The sequence below is a fragment of the Myotis myotis genome, unplaced genomic scaffold (genome assembly GCF_014108235.1).
Source record: "Myotis myotis isolate mMyoMyo1 unplaced genomic scaffold, mMyoMyo1.p scaffold_m19_p_9, whole genome shotgun sequence".
NCBI classification, from domain to species: Eukaryota; Metazoa; Chordata; class Mammalia; order Chiroptera; family Vespertilionidae; genus Myotis; species Myotis myotis.
This window is the reverse complement of record NW_023416401.1, coordinates 73718015-73737475: the sequence shown is the minus strand read 5'-3', so window position 1 is coordinate 73737475 and position 19461 is coordinate 73718015. Positions and strand designations below refer to the sequence as shown.

The window sequence follows — 19461 nt, the reverse complement described above, 5'->3', positions numbered from 1 at the left end:
TCCTTGGTCACTTGCCATTCCAGTAATAATAACCTGATGGGTATATTATTATAGATTCTGTACCTTGATGCCCAATTAGGAGACCTTATGAAAGGTGAGTTTAGGGAATAAAGAGAAAGGAAAAGTCCTGATTTAGCATCACCCACTCCCCTCTGGCTACACCAGAGAGACACAGGCATCCCGGTAGAGGATCTGAGTAACAAATGAGATCATGCATAGGGATGCACTGCTGCAAACTGTGCAGTGAAGCACAAGTGGTAAAGTGCTTTTATTCTTGTTACTTATTAATAGTATCATTAACCACACAGCCGTTAGAATCCTGGCTAGAAAAGACACAGAGACGCAGCACCATCCTTTATAAATGCGATAGCTGAGAACCAAGACTAGAAGTTGCCAAAAAGAAATGGGAAAAAAGCAAGCAGACCCTCCACAGAAGAGGGTATTTGAGATGAAGAACTGCCTGGGAAATGGTGATATCAAGTTAGGCAGAGGAACGGAGGTGACAAATGAAAAGGTCAGGTTTTTTTAAGGCTACAGAAGCCTTCGAGGAAAGGACTGCATTGATTGATGTGGCCTGTAATGGAAACTCAGATAATGAAATAAAACCAGCATTTAAGAATTTCAGGCTGAGAACTCATTGCCATGGCAACCTTCTCAGAAGGGAACTTGTATAAGAAAATAAGATTCACTTGACTACTCCTTACAATGAAAATCTACACTACAGTGAAACAATTAAGTGCAGAATTTCAGAGTTGCCTATTGCCAAAATGCCTAGAGGTAGCACTGAATATGTATGTCTATCGTCTCTTCCATTGGAAGATATTACTTCTTAAAATCTATGACTCATGGAGGATGTATCACCCAACTTTGAGGGATCTCTTGACACTGGGTGACACTGGGTGTCTCCTACCAGTGAACATTTACAATCTTTTCCTCTCTACAAATCATCTAGCACAACACTCATATGACAATCACGGTGGTACATACCATTTAAACAAATGCTCAACTTTTAATCTGTCCATAATCACATAAAACTACCAAATTCATATGTCAATTATTAGTTATACTTTATGGAAAATCATTTTAATCTAAATAATATCTGGTTTATATTTAGCTTATGATCATTTTAGTAAAAAGATCTATTTTATTTCATGTTCTTCCTCAAAGAATGTTAAACTGAGGACACTATATTTTGTCAATTAAAAAGAGTTTTCTGAAATATCTAACAATGACCAATATGAACCCATGCCTTTTAACTAATACTGAGAAAATAAATCACTGTGATCTTTTTTGAATGACATGGATTCAGTTACTAAAATTGAACCTGGTAGTAGAAGAATTTGCCACTGCAAAATGCTTTATCATATTGTAAAAAAAGAAATGGAGGCTAAGAATAACTTATAAAAATCATTATAAAATATTTATATGCTAACTTATACAAAAAGAATACAGACGACATCTATATATATAAAAGGTTAAGCGACTGGCAGACCAGCAGGTAGGTATGACATGCACTGACCACCAGGGGACAGATGCTCGCTCAAGTGACAGCAACTTTGCAGCGTGCCTTCTTGCACTCCAGAATCCTCGGGGGATGTCGGACTGCCGGTTTTGGCCCGATCCCCAAAGGCCAGGCCAAGGGACCCCACCTTTCAGAGGGACCCCAAACACTCTGCAGATGCCCTTTGAGCCCCGGGGCTGCCCTAGGTACAGTCAGCCAGGGACGGACCATGGGAGGTAGGCTCCAGCACGTGTCCGGCCCATCTTGCCCAGTCCCACCCCTTGGCCACCTTCTAATTAATTTCCTTTCAATGTGCACTAATCCATGCATCAGGCCTCTGGTGATATATAAGATAATATCTATGCCATCCTATACATCAGCATCAAGTTATAATGGGTAAATGGGTACACTATTGCTATTTCCATTTACCAGGCTTGCTCAATTGGAATTTTCCTTCTCTACCTTCAACCTTATACTTATCCCTATGTTTTCACCAATATGAATAATTTCCATTTGTCTGTTTTAGGTAATATACATGCAAGTGCATATTTTGCATATGAATCATCCTCCACCAATTCCATAAGAACCTTTTAATTTTCTCAGGACACAATATTGTCCTAGATGTCAAAATAATTTAGTTACTTATTTTACTATCCTGATTATTCATTTCTCAAGTCACATGCACGCATTGGAATACTGTGGTTCTAAGACCTGTATCTATTTTTTTGACATCTATCTTTCTTTCCTAAGGTTTTACTGAGAAAATCGGCACTCTCCTGACTTATCTTTCATCTATTCTTTTCTTATTCTCATTTCCAGTTTATTCTATTTATAATTATCCCCTCATGGTGCCTTATATTTTTGCCTATACTGGAATGAACATTCTCAAGGTTGTCAAGAATGTATATAAGAGTAGATTTGCATATATTTGAATTTCCCCAAGGGAAACTCATGGTTAGAGAAAAATATCTGAATAATATTGGAAGTAAATTGTAAGGAATAAGATATTTGCACAAACTAGGTCTAGGAAGCATGGACTATTGTCAGATTTTTCACTTGAAATTATGGTAAGATTGGAATGAGAATCATGATTAAAATCCTAAATTTAAACATCCTTTTGTATTAATAAAACTGTGCTAATTAATAATTCATAGAAGAGGCATGTCAGTCTAAAATAAACCATTAATATATTACAGAATTTATTTTTATTCTTTTAACATTTAAAACAAACATGTGGTGTACAATTTTAAAAGCCACCAAAAACAATGAATAGAAAAAGTCATGTAAGCACATTTTCTGTCCTAAATTATTAAAAGGAATATTATGTTTTTCATAGGGAAAATTTATCCACAAATGTCACATGCAGCAAATGAATAACTACCTTATTTCTAGATAGTTATGTATGGCTATCACTTCCCTCTCCTCCATTTAAAAAAGTATCTCCTTTTAGAAAAAGTAGGAGGTAAGTGAAATTTATTTGTTTCCCACTTTGTTTCCTGTTTCTCCTAACTTCCCTTCAGAGTCCCTTTCCAGTCTCTTCCCCTAGCAGGCTGACGCTTGGTCCTTTTATCATCCTCTAATTTATCCTGCTAAAGTGAGGAGTAATTTGATAAATTCCTTCATATTAAGGTATTAGAAAATTAATTATCTTCTAATCTCATGAGTATTTGCATTTTAAAGGGAAATTGCAGAGAAAGAAAAATGTCTGACCATCTTAAATTACACATCAGTTATGGAATTTCAGGCATGTGTGGGAAGATATTTAAAAGTGATGAGAGAACAAGAGAATACTCTTAAATCATAGAATGAACAAGATGATTGTCTCTATATTTATTTGTCAGGATGGTCAGGAGATGGAGACAAATCCTACATTTGAGGATCACCATTATATTCTCTGGAAGACACCTAAAAAATAGCTTGGTGCACAGTGGGTGTTACTATTTATTAAATAAATGCTGGTCATATTATTTGCTTTACCTCCAATAAAAACTTGAAGAATATATTCCTTTGGAGAAATTAGAGTAAAGCAATTATATCTGACCCCTCTACTGTGATCCCACATCCTTTGGTTTAACTTTGGCAGAAAACTGGTGCCCACCAAATAGTTCATTAATTCATGGACATTACTCTGACCAGCTTGTAGTAGGCAGGGCTATGTGAATAGTTCTGGTCTCTAAAATGAGAACAGAAATGATGTGTATCACTTCTGAGCTAAGACAGTAAAAAAGTTCATTTGTGATTTTGCAAAGTCTCTGTACTATGGCTGAGGAGGTTGTCAGTTCCAGATAGTACAGCTATGAGAGCATGGAAAGTCTACAAGCCAGGGTCTCTGAATGTAGGTCACCAAGCCTTTGAGGTTATTTGTAGTTGCAGCACAGACCAATAGATTAATATGTTCCCATTATGGCATTCACCATATTGGTTCATAGCTAATTTATTATATATCTACTACCCCCTCTTAACTGGTTACTCCTTATTCATTTTTGTAGCTTTGTTCTAAAACAAAATATAGTTGGAGAAACCATAATAATTTTAGGGTATTTTTTGGGGAAAGTTAAAAATTAGATCACAATTTTAAGGTAGTTAGATGGTGTTACAAGATTAGTATAATGCAATTCGATTCGATTTGATTCAATTTAATTCATCTACTGAGCAATAAAAGTGTGATATGCTTTGTGCTGTCAATAGACATTAGTTGGTGGTGTTATTAATGAATACAAATAAGATGCTATTAATAGTCTTTAACAATATTAATAATAATTTAACTGCCTAAATAAGTATCTTATGAGATAATAGAAAGTAGATATTGGTCTCTATCCCTGGTTCAGGCACAGAGTCTTAACATTCTTATAAATTCCTAAATGCTAAGAGAAACAGGATCATGTTTTGTTTCAATAAAGCAACTCTGGGGAGAGAAGGGAGAGGGCTCTTCATGGGCACTGGTTACCAGAAAGAGCAAGTCGTGATTAGAAATTTGGAGTTTTCAGCCTCACTAATCCTCCGGAGAGGTGAGGGGATCACAAAGGAATTAATGGCTGACCATGCCTGCATGAGGAAGTCTTCATGAAATCCCAATAGTACAGTGTTTGAAGCTCTTCCAAGTTGGCAAACATCAACACTGGGAATGTGACACACCTCAACGCAGTGGGGACAGAAGGCCCTGTGCCCAGAACCTTCTCAGACCTCACCTCACTCCACGTAACTCTTCATCTGCCTCCTTTATCATATCTTTTAATAAACTGACAAATGTAAAAAGTGTTTCCCTGAGTCCTGTGAGCCACTCTAGGAAATTCATTGAACCTAAGAAAGGGGTCGCAGAAACTTCCCATCTAGAGCCCTTTGATCAGAGGCACAGGTGAAGCGTGCACATGTGTGTGTGTGTGTGTATGTGTGTGTATGTGTGCATTCTTGTGGGAATGAGCCCCTAACCTTTGAGAGCTGGCTCAATTTCCAGGTAGACAGTGTCAGAATTGAGTTAAATTATAGGAATCCCAGCTGGTGTTGCAGAGAATTGCTTGGTGTGGGTTAAAACCTCCACACATTTGGTGACTAGAAGTGAAGTGTTTTGTGTGCGTAGTAAAGGAAATTCACAGGGAAGAAAGACAAAGTAGGGGAGAATAAGGTTTTCTATACACTGGAGGAGGAAGATATTGAATTTTCCTTTTCAACTAGACTAACTGAATGCTTTATAATAACATAGTTCTGGTTTAAAAGCATCAACGAATGATATGATTAACGTCTAGATGTCTGGTTTTAAAACAGATTCAAAGGAAGAATGATATCAATCTCCTAAATTTGACAAATCATAAAAATGTGAAAACTATCTTATACTTGAAGTGATATTGACAAATACTTTTATAGAGAGTTACATTTTTTAGTTATATTCATTATCTCCACTGCTCCCCATAATAGTTCATGAGTTAGTTCTGAGATTACAGAAATAAATTACAGATTATTTGTATGTGGAAACCAAGGCTACAATATATTGACGTGACTTGTCCATGGTTACACAGTGATAATTGGTAGAGCAAACACTAAGCTACTCTGGGTTCATGAGAAATTTATTTGACATGTATATAAATGAGTTCAAGTTAAGTTTTTCTTCCATTTTCACAAGCAGGCTTTTTATGTCAACCATCTCTCCCTATCTAGTGTTATCATTCTACAGAGTACAAGCCTATACTATAGAACACTTATTCAGTCAATCACATTTCTAAGAATTTTCTAGTAATTCCCTAATAAGGAGGACATGATGACATTAGCATTATGTTTGCAATGTTGCTCAACAACACAGCATTCCATGTAAAGTAGAAAGCCAGTTTCCTCCTTCAAGGAAAAAAAGAAGGAAGGAATGGAGTAGAAGAAAGGGAAGGGAAAGAAAGAAAGGAAGAAAGAAAGAAAGGAAGGAAGGAAGAAAGAAAGAAAGAAAGAAAGAAAGAAAGAAAGAAAGAAAGAAAGAAAGAAAGAAAGATTTTTTTCTTTTATGAATAAGATTCAAGACATTCAATGGCAACTCCAGTCAATCATGCCATAACATGGAGATGAATTTAGCTGAACATTTACTTCACATTTTGCAGATATTTTCCATCTCCATTTTTACTTATTAATATTGGAATAACCTCAGTTTAGTACCGCCTGCTAATTTTATCCCAGTAACATGTATAGCCTCAAAATCATCACCAAAGGTGTTAAGGTAGACCTACAAATCCCAAAATGATTATAGTATTGCCTAAGTCCATCTGCAGACCATGATAAAAGTTAGTTTAACTTCATAATTCACCATCTTCTTAAGTAATGGTAGCAAGTAGTGCAATAGTAGATGTGATTATTTTACAATCATCTTAGTTTGGAATGTTTCTTTTTCCTATTAAAAGAATAGGTACTATTTTTACACTGTTTCTAATAGACTAGACTCTTCTTATTTATTTACACACTAGAGGCCCAGTGCATGGATCCGTGCACTGGTGGGGGGTGTGGCCTGCAGGGATCAGCCCACTGTGGGAGTGCCACTCATCCGGGTAAGCTGAGTGGCTGTGAACTCTCCCACTGAGCAGCTGTTCCGCTGCGGAAGTGCCACTCATGTCAGTCAGCCAAGTGGCACTCCCACTGTGGGAGTACAGTCACCACCAGGGGGCAGCTCCTGCATTGAGTGCCTGCCCCCTGGTGATCAGTGTGCGTCATAGTGACTGGTCATTGTGGTTGTTCTGCCATTCTGTTGCTGGGCTCTTATACATATATACTAGTAGCCTGGTGCACAAAAATTTGTGCACTCGGGGGTGGGGGATGTCCCTCAGTTATTAAACACTTATGGGCACAACACTGACCACATTGGTGGTGGTGGTGGTCTTGTCAGAATGTGTTATATTATGCAGATGAAAATCTATTTAAACAGATTTGATATATATATTTTCAAAGATGGAAGAATTGTCCCTGTCAACTATTTTAGTTGATTCATATCTTCACTAATTGTCATCATTGCAAAGTTTTCAGTCCCCATATGGATTGCTGGATATAATAGGTCATGCGCTGTCCCTGTCCTTTGTAGCCTTCGTTACCTTAAGGACTCTAGTTTTCCATTTATATGTTTAAGTACCAACCTTACTGGCTTAAAAATGTAAGCTTTTAACACTGCTCTCTCTGTTCCGTATCCTTCCAATGAAAAGTGGAGTTGGGTTGCAGTACAGGAGAGAAATTCAGAAGGGGAATATTGAAGTAATGACTGCAGTAAGAGAAGAGGAAACCTATTTCCCTGGCCACAGGCGCTGGCGCCCTGGACCACAGGGCTGGCAGCTTCTCCAGGTGGCTGCAGCCTGGGACCTCGGGCGGGTGGCTTGTCCATCTCCTGGGCTGCAGCCAGCTGCAGGCGCTGGCGCCTGGACCAAAGGCGGGTGGCTTTTTCTTCTGGCGGCTTCTTCTTCTTCTGTGCTTCTAGGGAGGGCAGTCAGTTATGTGTATATGTGTGCGCATGCAAACATAGGCGTGTACACGTGTGTATGTGGAAATCTGCTGGGCAACTCAAAACCATAGAAGAGTTGCCCCCTATCTCTTGAATCTTCCAGAGATATCCCCCACTTTTTTATTCTATCACTACTAGAGAGTCAGTATTTACAGCCAGCCAGCCAGTGACTCTCTCAGTGTTTATTTCTGACTTCTTCTTTCCCTGTCTGTCTTCCAACCCCTAATCATATTTCCACCTGGATGCATCATTTTTTACTCCCAATATGCTGTATAGAGAAGGAGTCAGGATGCTGTCTTCCCATGAATAGTACTCAGTAACAAACCAATTGCATTTTAGTTGGGCAATGCCCCTACCCACCCTTCAAATCCATTCCACCATGCATTTCTGTTTCCCTTTTTGTTTGTTGGATTATTCTGCTGCTCCTTCTCCTCATCCCACCACCCTTGGATCTTAATGTAAAATTCTTTTACCATGTCAAGAAATTATTAAAAATACAGGTACTTTGAAAAAAAAAAAATACAGGTACTTCTCCGAATACCGGCCAGAGGGGAGAGGGGGAGGCAGCTGCCGGCAGCCGCCTCTTCCCTACCCCGCCCTGCTTCTCCAATCACGGGCCGAGGGCTTCTCCCCCAGGCCGCCTTTGCCCTGCCACCCTGCTCTTGCCTGCTGCCTGGGTTTCCGATCACCGTCAGCAACAGGTGGTTTCTTCCATCCTTACCCTTTCGCCTCCCAGCATTGCACCTATGTATGCAAATTAACCGCCATCTTTGTTGGCAGTTAATTTGCATATCGCCCAGATTAGCCACTGGGAAGTGTAGCGAAGGTATGGTCAATTACCATGTTTGTCTATTATTAGATAGGATAGATTAGAGATGTCATTGAATTCACTAGTAAATTCTCTTCAGGTCTCAAGGTCCATATTTTCCAAGGTGAAATGTCTATACATAACCATTTTGTGAACACTTCAGCCCCTTGCCTTTTTAAATCAATAAGCCATATTGAGAACATTTTAATTACCCCCTGAATGTGCACACCTGTTTAGATTTTCTTTATTTTCCTATGGAGAACAAAATTAGCCAACTGGTTTAGTAGTTTGCTTTGCTCCAGTCTCTGAACCTGAGTTTTCTCCTCTAAGACAGAATGGTCTAATTGACTCACTTACAAAGAACATTTTAAAAAAAAAAAAATCAAAGAGTGAAAGAAAATATCCAGCTCTATTAATAATTATGCAAAGATTTTAAAGGCTATATAACTGCCTTGTAAAAAGTATTTTTATGTTAAGCAAACTCACTGACATACATTGAAAAAGTGACTTTATAATGATAATCATGCATGAAAAATACAGTGATGATCAAGTTATCTAAGTGTGTCTGACTCTCAATGCTTCTTCATGCAAATAATAAAACCACCACTTTTGTGAACTCCAGGGCAATGCCATTCCATTCAACCTTCTAAGAAGTCAATTGTTTAACTGCCCCACAATTTCAAGACTAATTCTCTGTGGAAAGACTCAAGGGATTCGGCCCACATTAACTCACTCTTGTGTGTTTACACTTTCATTTTTCTCATAGTTTTATTTTCCTGGTGTAATTGACATGTAATAAACGTAGTACATGCTTTAAAAGAAAAGCAGGTGAATAAATACCTCTAAATCCAACTAGAGAAAACTGCCTTTCATCTCAGCCTACTGGTAAAGAAATAGATTAGATCCACATTTTCTGAACTCTCTCTGTCTAAATTGATAAAACTTAGAAGGAATGTGGCATACCCAACCACAGAATATTAGTTCAGGAAAAGAAAAATAAATCTAAAAGAATAACAACCGTCAAGTAAAAACACACATGCACTCTTCAAAAGATAATAGCAAAATGAGAGAAAATAGATGAGATGGTTCCAGTTCTGGAATTCTAAATTGTTCATGATGTTTTAAATCCCCAAACATCATGAACAATTTAGCAAATATTTAGGGCATCAGAAAAGTGAAGCCATGATAACCAACAGAAGACATCACTAAGATTCTTAAACTCAGTTTTCAGAATTTTGGAAATGATTTTATTCCTTCATTTTGGACAAGACTGATTTCCAAAATATAAAGGCTGAAAAAGAATAAGAAACCAGGAACACAAAAGTACTTACAACTGATCGGATGTTATTTTCTTTCACCAGCTTCAGAGATGATTTATAGCAATTTGCAAGGTCTTCCTTGTGGGAACCACTAATATGGCCTCTTGCTATTGGCCCTACGGTATGGATGACATCTGCAAATGCAAAAGGAAGACAAAACAGGGTAAGCAAGGTATTTTTCACTTTTCACTTAAATGTTGCTTTATTTATTTTAAGTATTTGTGTTGGAGCCTGGAGACAAGCAAGCTAGGAAATACTGATGATGCAAATGTAAAAGATTTTAGGTAGCACAACCTCTTAAAGTAGGTAATTTCTCAGGAAGATATCGTGAAAAGGAATCCCCTACCAATAAATTATTCCTTCATTATTGGTCAGATCCAAGTGAGACGCATTATAATATAAGTTGTGAATTAATGGCACCATGGAACAAGATAAAACCTTGGTGGGAAATAAACTAAGAAATAATTGCCTGAAAAATGAGCATTTTGAATTGACCTGGGAAGAACCAATGCTACACATCACTTTACTTGTAAATAAAACAATAGATGCAGGCACTGTACATAATAAAGAAAGGCAAGTTTTGGAAAATATGCCAAGATAATTTATGATCATCAGTAATAGCCCTAAAAGGAGTAATTTGAAAACATCCCTACCAATTATAGAATGCAACCTACCAATTCTCACATACATGAGATTTCCTAGGGATAAAATAGTACCTACTTTCTATTTTTTTACTATACAGGATAGGGAAAACATAGGTTTACAGTTGTTTGTAAGGGAAATAATACAAAAAATAATAAATAATAATATAAAAACTCTGTGTTTTGCATATGCCCAACTGTAAACCTACTATGGATACACCATGTATTAAAACTTTCAAGAAGCAATCTATACTTTTCAACCTCTATCTATATTTAAAAACATGAAATCTGATTTTTCTTTTTTTGCATATAAAGACAGCCATTTTGGTATTCTTTTAACATCTACACATACATAAACGTATAACATTAGAATCATAATGAAAAAGGACTGTCCTAACATTTAGTCCATAAAGATTATTTAAAAAAAAAAACACACCCAAAATTTAATCTAAATTATTTGAAAATGCCTTAAAACTCTTGCTTCCCAGTCTTATCAGTTAATCTGGATTATGAGTCCATTTTATTGCTGTAACACCTAGTCAATTTTGATAAAAATAAAAATCCAGTCTATTAGCTTTGGAGTAGTAAAATGAAATGAAATTATTTTCTTTGACTAATCATACCACTGCTTAATTTAAAAACAAAAAACAAACAAAAAAAAAACTACAAAAAAATGAGAATAAGAACACATTACAAGAAATGAGTAAGCGGAATAGTTTTAAATTTCACATGAAATTTAAATAGTAGAAACTAAATCACAAAGGGAAGGATCTTTGTTGATTGAATGCTAAATGTCAAGAGTAACATTTGATGTTTGGGAAAATCCACAAAATGTTGATTATAACTTTAACTCTGAAATAGTATTTATATCCTAATCAGATAATATTAAAGGTGACACCTTGTGATTAGAATAGGCAGAAACGTCACCAGTGAGTTCATGCAGATGTTATTTCACAGGCAAACCTGGGTTTAAAGTGAGAACCACTACAATACAAGGAAAAGATAAAGAGAGACTAGGTTGTATTTATCAGAAAAAATAAACACAAACAAAAAAGACCAAAGAAACAAAAGAAAGCACACAGTGATTTTTTTTTGTAATAATAATAACAAGAGTTGCATAGAGAAACAATACAAGTCCTATATATAGTACATTTTTATATGAATATTAGAGGCCCGGTGCATGAAATTTGTGCACGAGTGGGGTCCTTAGGCCTGCTCAGCAATCAGGGCCAATCAGGTTCCCTTCCTCCTCGCCTCCCCCCATCCTCCTTGCCTCCCCCCATCCTCCTTTCCTTGCTGCCCATGTTTGCCACCACCCACTCCTGGTTCCCCATCCCAGCCCAGGGCCCGGCCCCGATCAGGTGATTGGGACCTGCTGGCGGGGGGAGGGACCAGGAGGTTGGCCAGCAGTCCCCAATGGGGTGATTGGGGCCTGCTGTCAGGAGGGAGGGGCCAACTGCCACTGCAGAGGGTGGGTGGTAGGGGAGAGGTGCAGAAGGAAGAACCCAGGAGGTTGGCTGCCAGCCCCAAGGAGGGAGCCGGCCTTCAGCCCCCTGGGGAAGGGGGTCACATCTGTTGCCACCCACCCCTGTTTCCCTGTCCCAACCCCGGGGGCCTACTGGCCGGGGAAAGGGACCAGGAGGTTGGCTGGCAGACCCCATCGACGATTAGGGCTTGCAGGCTGGGGGTAGCTCCTGCATTGAGCATGTGTCCCCTGGTGGTCAGTGCACGTCATAGCAACCAGGCGTTCCAGTCGTTCCAGTTGTTCCGTCATAATGGTTGCTTAGGCTTTATATATATAGATTTTACTTTAGATTCTATTTTTAAATGAACACTATACTACACGAAGAAGAAAGATTGTACTTAGCTTTACTTTATTTTTCCTTTTGTGACTACTTGCTCTTTGTGTCCAGCTATCATAATTCTACAGAGCAGCATTTCCCAAAGGAGGTTCAGTAAGATATGGGTGCAAAGGCCAATTGAATTTGAAATCACTGGATGAAATTAAGTCACCCTTAGGCAGAGCCTCTCTGGGCATTTAGTAAGCTTATAGCACATTGTCAGTCTCCACATGGGGACACAGACTACTCTGTTCTTCAAATAAACTTGACTACTAAAATCCATGTTTTGCAGAGCACTTCTTGGAATTAGATTTCCACAAATTAAGCTTTGAAAAATGTTCCAGAGAAATTTTGGCATCTTAATTGCATTGTTATAGGTGAAAGCTATGTTTGTTTGTTTTTCAGTCTTTAACCATTGCCGTTGTACATCAAACACTTAGTACATAAGGAACAACAGTGTATTACCTTGGCTTCCTTATTTCTGGATGGAGGAGATTAAGGATAAATGCCTCTTATCTGGTGTCATAAAGATGTGTCTACTTGAGCCAAGTAAAACAGGGCTTAGGGGCATGAATGGGGAGAAAAGACAGATCTCAAAAGATCAGGAAATAGTAACATCATAACCCCTTTCCTTGCTTTTTTTCCTTAGCCACCATTGTCCACATAACGGAAAGGAAATTTATGAAAAACTCTCCTTTCATTTCTTTAGATCTCCATTTAATTTAAAAGTCTGAGAAGACATAGCCAATAAATGAGCTTCCTGAACATAAAATATAATCTCTATATTTTCTGCTCTATGTTAAATTTACAACATCCAGGATCAAGTAAGTGTTAACCAACACAATGATGTCTCAGATCCACAAAACTGGAGGTGAATCAGTGTGAGGTTCAGAAGGAAATTTTCTTCATCATTTTAATTGTTCCTAGTACTTGTGAGCAACTCTTCCACACTGAGGAGCTGCTTTATTTTCTGCCATAAAATTCAGCCAGGAGTCCTGCCTTCTTTTTTAAAAAAATATATTTTATTAATTTCAGAGAGGAAAGGAGAAGGAGAGAAAGGTAGAAACATCAGTGATGAGAAAGAATCATTGATCGACTGCCTCCTACATGTCCCCCACGGGGGATCAAGCCTGAAACCCGGGTATGTGCCCTGACTGGAAATTGAACAGTGACCTCCTGGTTCATAAGTTGATACCCAACCACAGCCACACCACCCAGGCTGAGTCCTGCCTTCTAATTCCACCTCCAAGCCCAGCTCATCGAATGGCCCAGATGAAGGCATTATTGTATTGGTCCCTGCCTTGATTTTCTTATCTGCAGAAAAATTCAGCTGCTTAGGTAATGGCCAGAGTCACTCCTGTGCTATGTTTCATCATTGATATTTGACCTTGTAATGGAGACAGATGGACAGATGGAGTGCACAGTGATGTCTGGGCAGTTGACCGAAACCTTAAATATGGTTAAGTGGCTGGTGAGCCTTATGAATATAAGGATCCATTTTTAATACCAGAGATATTATAGACCACTCTTTCCCACCAATAGTTTCAAAGTCCATTGACTGAGAACAAGTTAGAGACAAACAGCTATTATCACTTGAATGATGCTTTGTTTTAATTTATATCTTAGTGTTAATCACAACAGCATTTTCACATACATTTGTGGATCTCATGGTGTAAATATAATAATGTAAACATAAGTGTTTAATTTGATGTCTGGTGCACGCAGAGGCTTAAGAAATAGTAATTATCACCAGCAACAGTAGCAGTATCACAGTACCATCTAAGCAGTGGCTCTCAACCTGTGGGTCGCAACCCCTGAAAATACATCCTGCATATCAGATATTTACATTATGATTCATAACAGTAGTAAAATTATAGTTATGAAGTAGCAACGAAAATAATTTTATGGTTGGGGATCACCACAACATGAGGAACTGTATTAAAGGGTCGCAGCATTAGGAAGGTTGAGAACCACTGAGTTATTAAGGCATCTTGAAGACGCAGGCAGGAATGACAGAGGAGACTTTTCAATGTTTACTTGTTATATTTTTGTTATCATCTCTGTTCTAGTGTGGACAGAACACTGGACTGTAAGACCTAAGACCTAATTATAAGTCAGATGTCCCAGATCTGTTCCTAACTAGCTGTGTGATCTTAGGCAAATCGCTCTCCTATTTGCACTTCCATCTTCATAGCTAAAAGAAGGAATTGAATGAGGGCCTCTAAGATACTTTGCTGCTTTTAAATGCAATTCTTCTTCTGCATGCATTTCAAGAATCGACATATATATTTTAAATAGTATAGTTTATTGTTTTTGAGATAAATAAGTATCAGTCATGGTTCAAGTTTCTCAAACATGCTTATCAATGAAGTGCAAATTGGTCCCATTCCAGAGATAGCATTTTAACCATTTCCATCAAAAGTATAAATAGAGACCTGGCTGTTTTGTCTCAGTGGATAGAGCGTCGGCCTATGGACTGAAGGGTCCATGGTTCGATTCCGGTCAAGAGCACATGTCCGGTTTGTGGGCTCAATCCCCAAAGGGGGGGGTGGTGCACGAGGCAGCCAATCAATGATTCTCTCTCATCATTGATGTTTCTATCTCTCTTTTTCTCCCTCTCCCTTCCTTTCTGAAACCAATAAAAATATATATATTTTAAAAAGTACAAATATAGACTCCAATAGCTCTATTTCTAAGAGTACCCTGTAGACCAAAATGAAGATTATATGGTTTATTCAACCATGTTTCTGGATCTCATATAACATATCACTACGATGAATAAAGATTGTTAATGTGCTTTTCAAATGTAATCTTATTTATATATATAAAAGCCTAAGCGACCGTCCAACCGTCTGGCCATCCGACTGGGAACTATGATGTGCACTGACGGGCAGACACTCTGACTGATAGCTATGATGCACACTGACCACCAAGGGCCAGACGCTCAACACAGGAGCTGCTGAGCTGCAGTGACTTGGCAGCTGCCATTCTCAGGTGACACACCCAGAACCACAGAGGAGGGGGCCTGATTCTGGGGTGCATCACCCAAGAACCCCTCTCTCGCAATCCAGAATCCCTCAGGGGATGTTGGAGAGCTAGTTTTAGCCTGATCCCCACAAGCCAGGTGGAGGGACCCCACCGGTGCACGAATCCATGCACTGGGCCTCTAATATCACTATACATATTAAAATATTCATTTTTAAAATATATTTTATTGATTTTTTACAGAGAGAAAGGGAGAGGGATAGAGAGTTAGAAACATCGATGAGAGAGAAACACCAATCAGCTGCCTCCTGCACACTCCCCACTGGGGATGTGCCTGCAACCAAGGTACATGCCCTTGACCAGAATCAAATCTGGGACCCTTGAGTCTGCAGGCCAACGCTCTATCCACTGAGCCAAACCGGTTAGGGCTTAAAATATTCTTAAGTAAAAAATGTATAATCCCGAGGATTTAACAGAATGACTCCACTAGGTATATTTTTCCTTTATTTTGCTACTGTCAATAATATCTCTCTATAAGATAATTATTTTCAGATAAAAGAAGGGTTTAAATATTAGACAATAAAGCATTTTTCCCCATATGGCTGGTATCTATCTTTAAAATGTTACTGTAATTTTAATATGCAAACTGGGTTCGACATACTTTATAGTAGAAATGTACAAGGATATACTTCTTAGGTATCTCAGTAACCAAAGAACTTTGAATAATAGTCAATAATTTTTAGAAATGAAAGGAATAATAGAAAATATTTAATCTATTTTCCCTTATTTAAGGGAGCTAGAGAGGCAGAATAATATGCCTAAAGTCAAAGATCAGTGTGGGAAGACACAAATCATAATGACAATATGGTCATGAATAAACATTTCCCAAGGTGACTACTTATTGAAGGAAATGGCACATATTTGTCTATAAATTTTGGCATGTTTATAATAAATTCCATTACTTTAGCCTCATACTTTGTATACATGCAGATTCTGGTTTGCTATTATTGTGCAAAATATCACCCCAGAACATAGTGACAATAACAAACTTATTTTTTATGGTTTCTCTGGGTCAGAAATTCTGAAAGGGCTCAGGTTGGAGTCTGGCACAGGGTCACTTATATTGTTGCAGTTAGTCCATGGCTGGTAGTGGAAGAGGCGAAGGCTGTGCATCTAAAGGCTGGGAAGGCATCTCTCCCTCTTCATGTAGCCTCAGGGACACTCATGTGGGCTAGTTTCAGTTTCCTCACAGGCTCTCATGTCAGACGGCTGACATGAGAGCTCAGGGATCCAAGAGCATGTCCGGAGGAGGAAGCTGTGCCACCCTTTCTGCACAGCCTTGGGAGCCACACAGTATCACCATCACTATCCCTATCACTTGTGACTGTCACACAATTCCACCCATTTCAAGTGGACACACAGAGACCCTACCCCTTGGTGGGAGGAGTAGAAAATAATTTTTATTTATTTAAATTCTTTATTGTTTAAAGTATTACTTATGTCTCATTTTCCCACCATTGACCTCTCCTCAACCATTCCCACCCCTTAGCACATGCCCTCACCCCCCTACTGTCTGTGTCCATGAGTTTTGCTTATATGCATGTATGTAAGTCCTTTGGTTGATCTCTTACCCTCTCCTCCCCTGCCTTCCCTCTGAGCTTGGACAGTCTGTTCTATGCTTCTATGTAGCTGGATCTATTTTTGTTCATCAGTTTATGTTCATTATATTCCACAAATGAGTGAGATCATGTGATATTTATATTTCTCTGACTGGCTTATTTCGCTTGGCATAATGCTCTCCAGTTTCATCCATGCTGTTGCAAATGGTAAGAGTTCAATCAGACCTTAGAGCAGTGGTTCTCAACCTTCCTAATACCACGACCCTTTAATATAGTTCCTCATGTTGTGGTGACCCTCAATTTCATTGTTACAAATTGAACATAATTAAAGCATAGTGATTAATCACAAAAACAATATGTAATTATATATGTGTTTTCCGATGGTCTTAGGCGACCCCTGTGAAAGGGTAGTTTGACCCCCAAAGGGGTGGTGACCCACAGGTTGAGAACCAATGCCTTAGAGGAAAGGCAGGGGAGGGTGGGGGGAAGGGGAAGATATCAACCAAAGGACTTATATGCATGCTTATAAGCATAACCAATGGACACAGACACTACGGAGGTGAGGGCACAAGAAGGGCAGTGGCGGGGGGGGGCATTGGGGGAGTAAGGACACGTATGTTATACCTTAATAAAGAAAAAAATAATATAACATTGTAAAAAAAAAGAGTTCCTTCTTTTTTACAGCAGCATAGTATTCTATTGTGTAGATGTACCACTGTTTTGTAATCCACTCATCTGCTGATTATTTAGAAATAGGCACTTAGGCTATTTCTAAATCTTAGCTATTGGAAATTGTGCTGCTCTGCACATAGGGGCGCATATATCCTTTCTGATTAGTGTTTCTGGTTTCTTGGGATAAAGTCCTAGCAGTGGGATCACTGGGTCAAAAGTTCCATTTTTAACTTTTTGAGGCAACTCCATACTGTTTTCCACAGTGGCTGCACCAGTCTGCATTCCCAGCAGCAGTGCACGAGGGTTCCTTTTTCTCCACATCCTCGCCAGCACTTATCATTTGTTGATTTGTTGATGATAGCTATTCTAACAGGTGTGAAATGGTACCCCATTGTCATTTTGATTTACATCTCTGAGATGATTAGTGACTTTGAGCATGTTTTTATGTCTCTCAGCCTTCTGTATGTCCTCTTTCGAAAAGTGTCTATTTAGGTCCTTTGCTCAATTTTTGATTGGATTGTTTATCTTCCTTTTGTTAAGATGTATGAGTTCCCTACAAATTTTGGAGATTAGAGCCTTATCAGATATAACATTGGCAAATATGTTCTCCCATGCAGTGGGCTTCCTTGTTGTTATGACAGGGTAGTATTTCATTGTGTAGATGTACCACCGTTTTATAATCCACTCATCTGCTGATGGGCATCTCTCAATGATTAGTGACTTTGGGTTTGTTTTTATATGTCTCTCTGCCTTCTGTATGTCCTCTTTCAAAAAGTGTCTATGTAGGTCCTTTGCCCATTTCTTGATTGGATTGTTCTATTGATTTTTTATATACCAACTAGAGGCCTAATGCACAAAATTCGTGCATGGGGGGTGTCCCTCAGCCCAGCCGGCACCCTCTCCAATTTGGGACCCCTTGGGGGATGTCCGGCAGTCGGACATCCCTCTCACAATCCGGGACTGCTGGCTCCCAACCGCTCGCCTGCCTGTCTGCCTGCTTGATTGCCCCTAACCGCTTCTGCCTGCCAGCCTGATCACCTCCTAACCACTCCCCTGCCAGCCTGATCAACTCCTAACTGCTCCCCTGCTGTCCTGTTTGCCCCCAACTGGCCTCCCCTGCTGGCCTGGTCCCCCCCAAATGCCCTCCCCTGCCAGCCATCTTGTGGTGACCATCTTGTGACCACATGGGGGAGGCCATCTTGTGCAAGGGTGTGATGGTAAATTTGCATATTACCTCTTTATTATATAGGATAATGAACTCACAGAGAGCGAAAAAAAAAAATCCCATTTACCTTTACAAGAAAAAAAAATTAAGCTACCTAGGAATAAACTTAATTAAGAAGGTAAAAGACCTGTACTCAGTAAACTACAGGATGTTGAAAAAGAGATGAGGAAGACATAAACAAATGGAAGTACATATTGGGTTCATGGCCTGGCAGAATCAACATCATTAAAATGTCCATACTACTCAAAGCAATCTATAGATTCAATGCAATCCCCATTAACGTATCAATGGCATACTTCACAGATCTAGGACAAACTCTCCAAAAATTCATCTGGAATAATAAAAGACCCCGAATAGCCACAGAAATCCTGGAAAGAAGAATAAAGTTGGAGGGATCACAATACTTGATATCAAGCTATATTACAATGCTGCCTTTCTCAAAACTGGCTGATACTGGCACAAGAACAGACATAGGTACCACTGGGACAGAATAGAGAACCCAGAAACTGACCCAAGCCATTATGCTCAATTAATATTTGACAAAGGAGGCAAGAAAATAATTTTTAAACTGTGGTGTGTGTGGGGTTTTTTTGTTTGTTTTGCTTTGTTTTTTTCTTAATCCTCACTGGAGAATATTTTTCTATTGATTTTTTAGAGAAATTGGAAGGGATGGGGAGAGACAGAGACAGAAAGAAAAATATCAATGTGAGAGGAACACATTGTTAGGTTGCCTCCTGCACATATTGTTTGGTTGTCTCCTGCACGGGGTCCAACTAGGACTGGGGATCAAGCCTGCAGCCCAGGGAATCTTGCCATTTTCAACAACATAGTAGACCTGAGGGCATTACATCAAGTCAGACACAGAGAGACAAATACTATACGATTTCACTTACA

At 38.9% G+C, this 19461-nt stretch overlaps 1 protein-coding gene across 2 annotated transcripts in view; it reads right to left on the bottom strand.

Annotated features, from left to right (window-relative positions):
- Window positions 1-19461, bottom strand: part of MACROD2 (mono-ADP ribosylhydrolase 2) — a 1927670-nt gene that overhangs the window by 780657 nt on the left and 1127552 nt on the right. For both annotated transcript variants that reach the window (XM_036322176.1, XM_036322177.1), the window contains exon 6: window positions 9597-9718. In XM_036322176.1, coding sequence (XP_036178069.1) covers window positions 9597-9718 — 122 coding nt within the window. The remainder of the gene's footprint in view (window positions 1-9596; window positions 9719-19461) is intronic.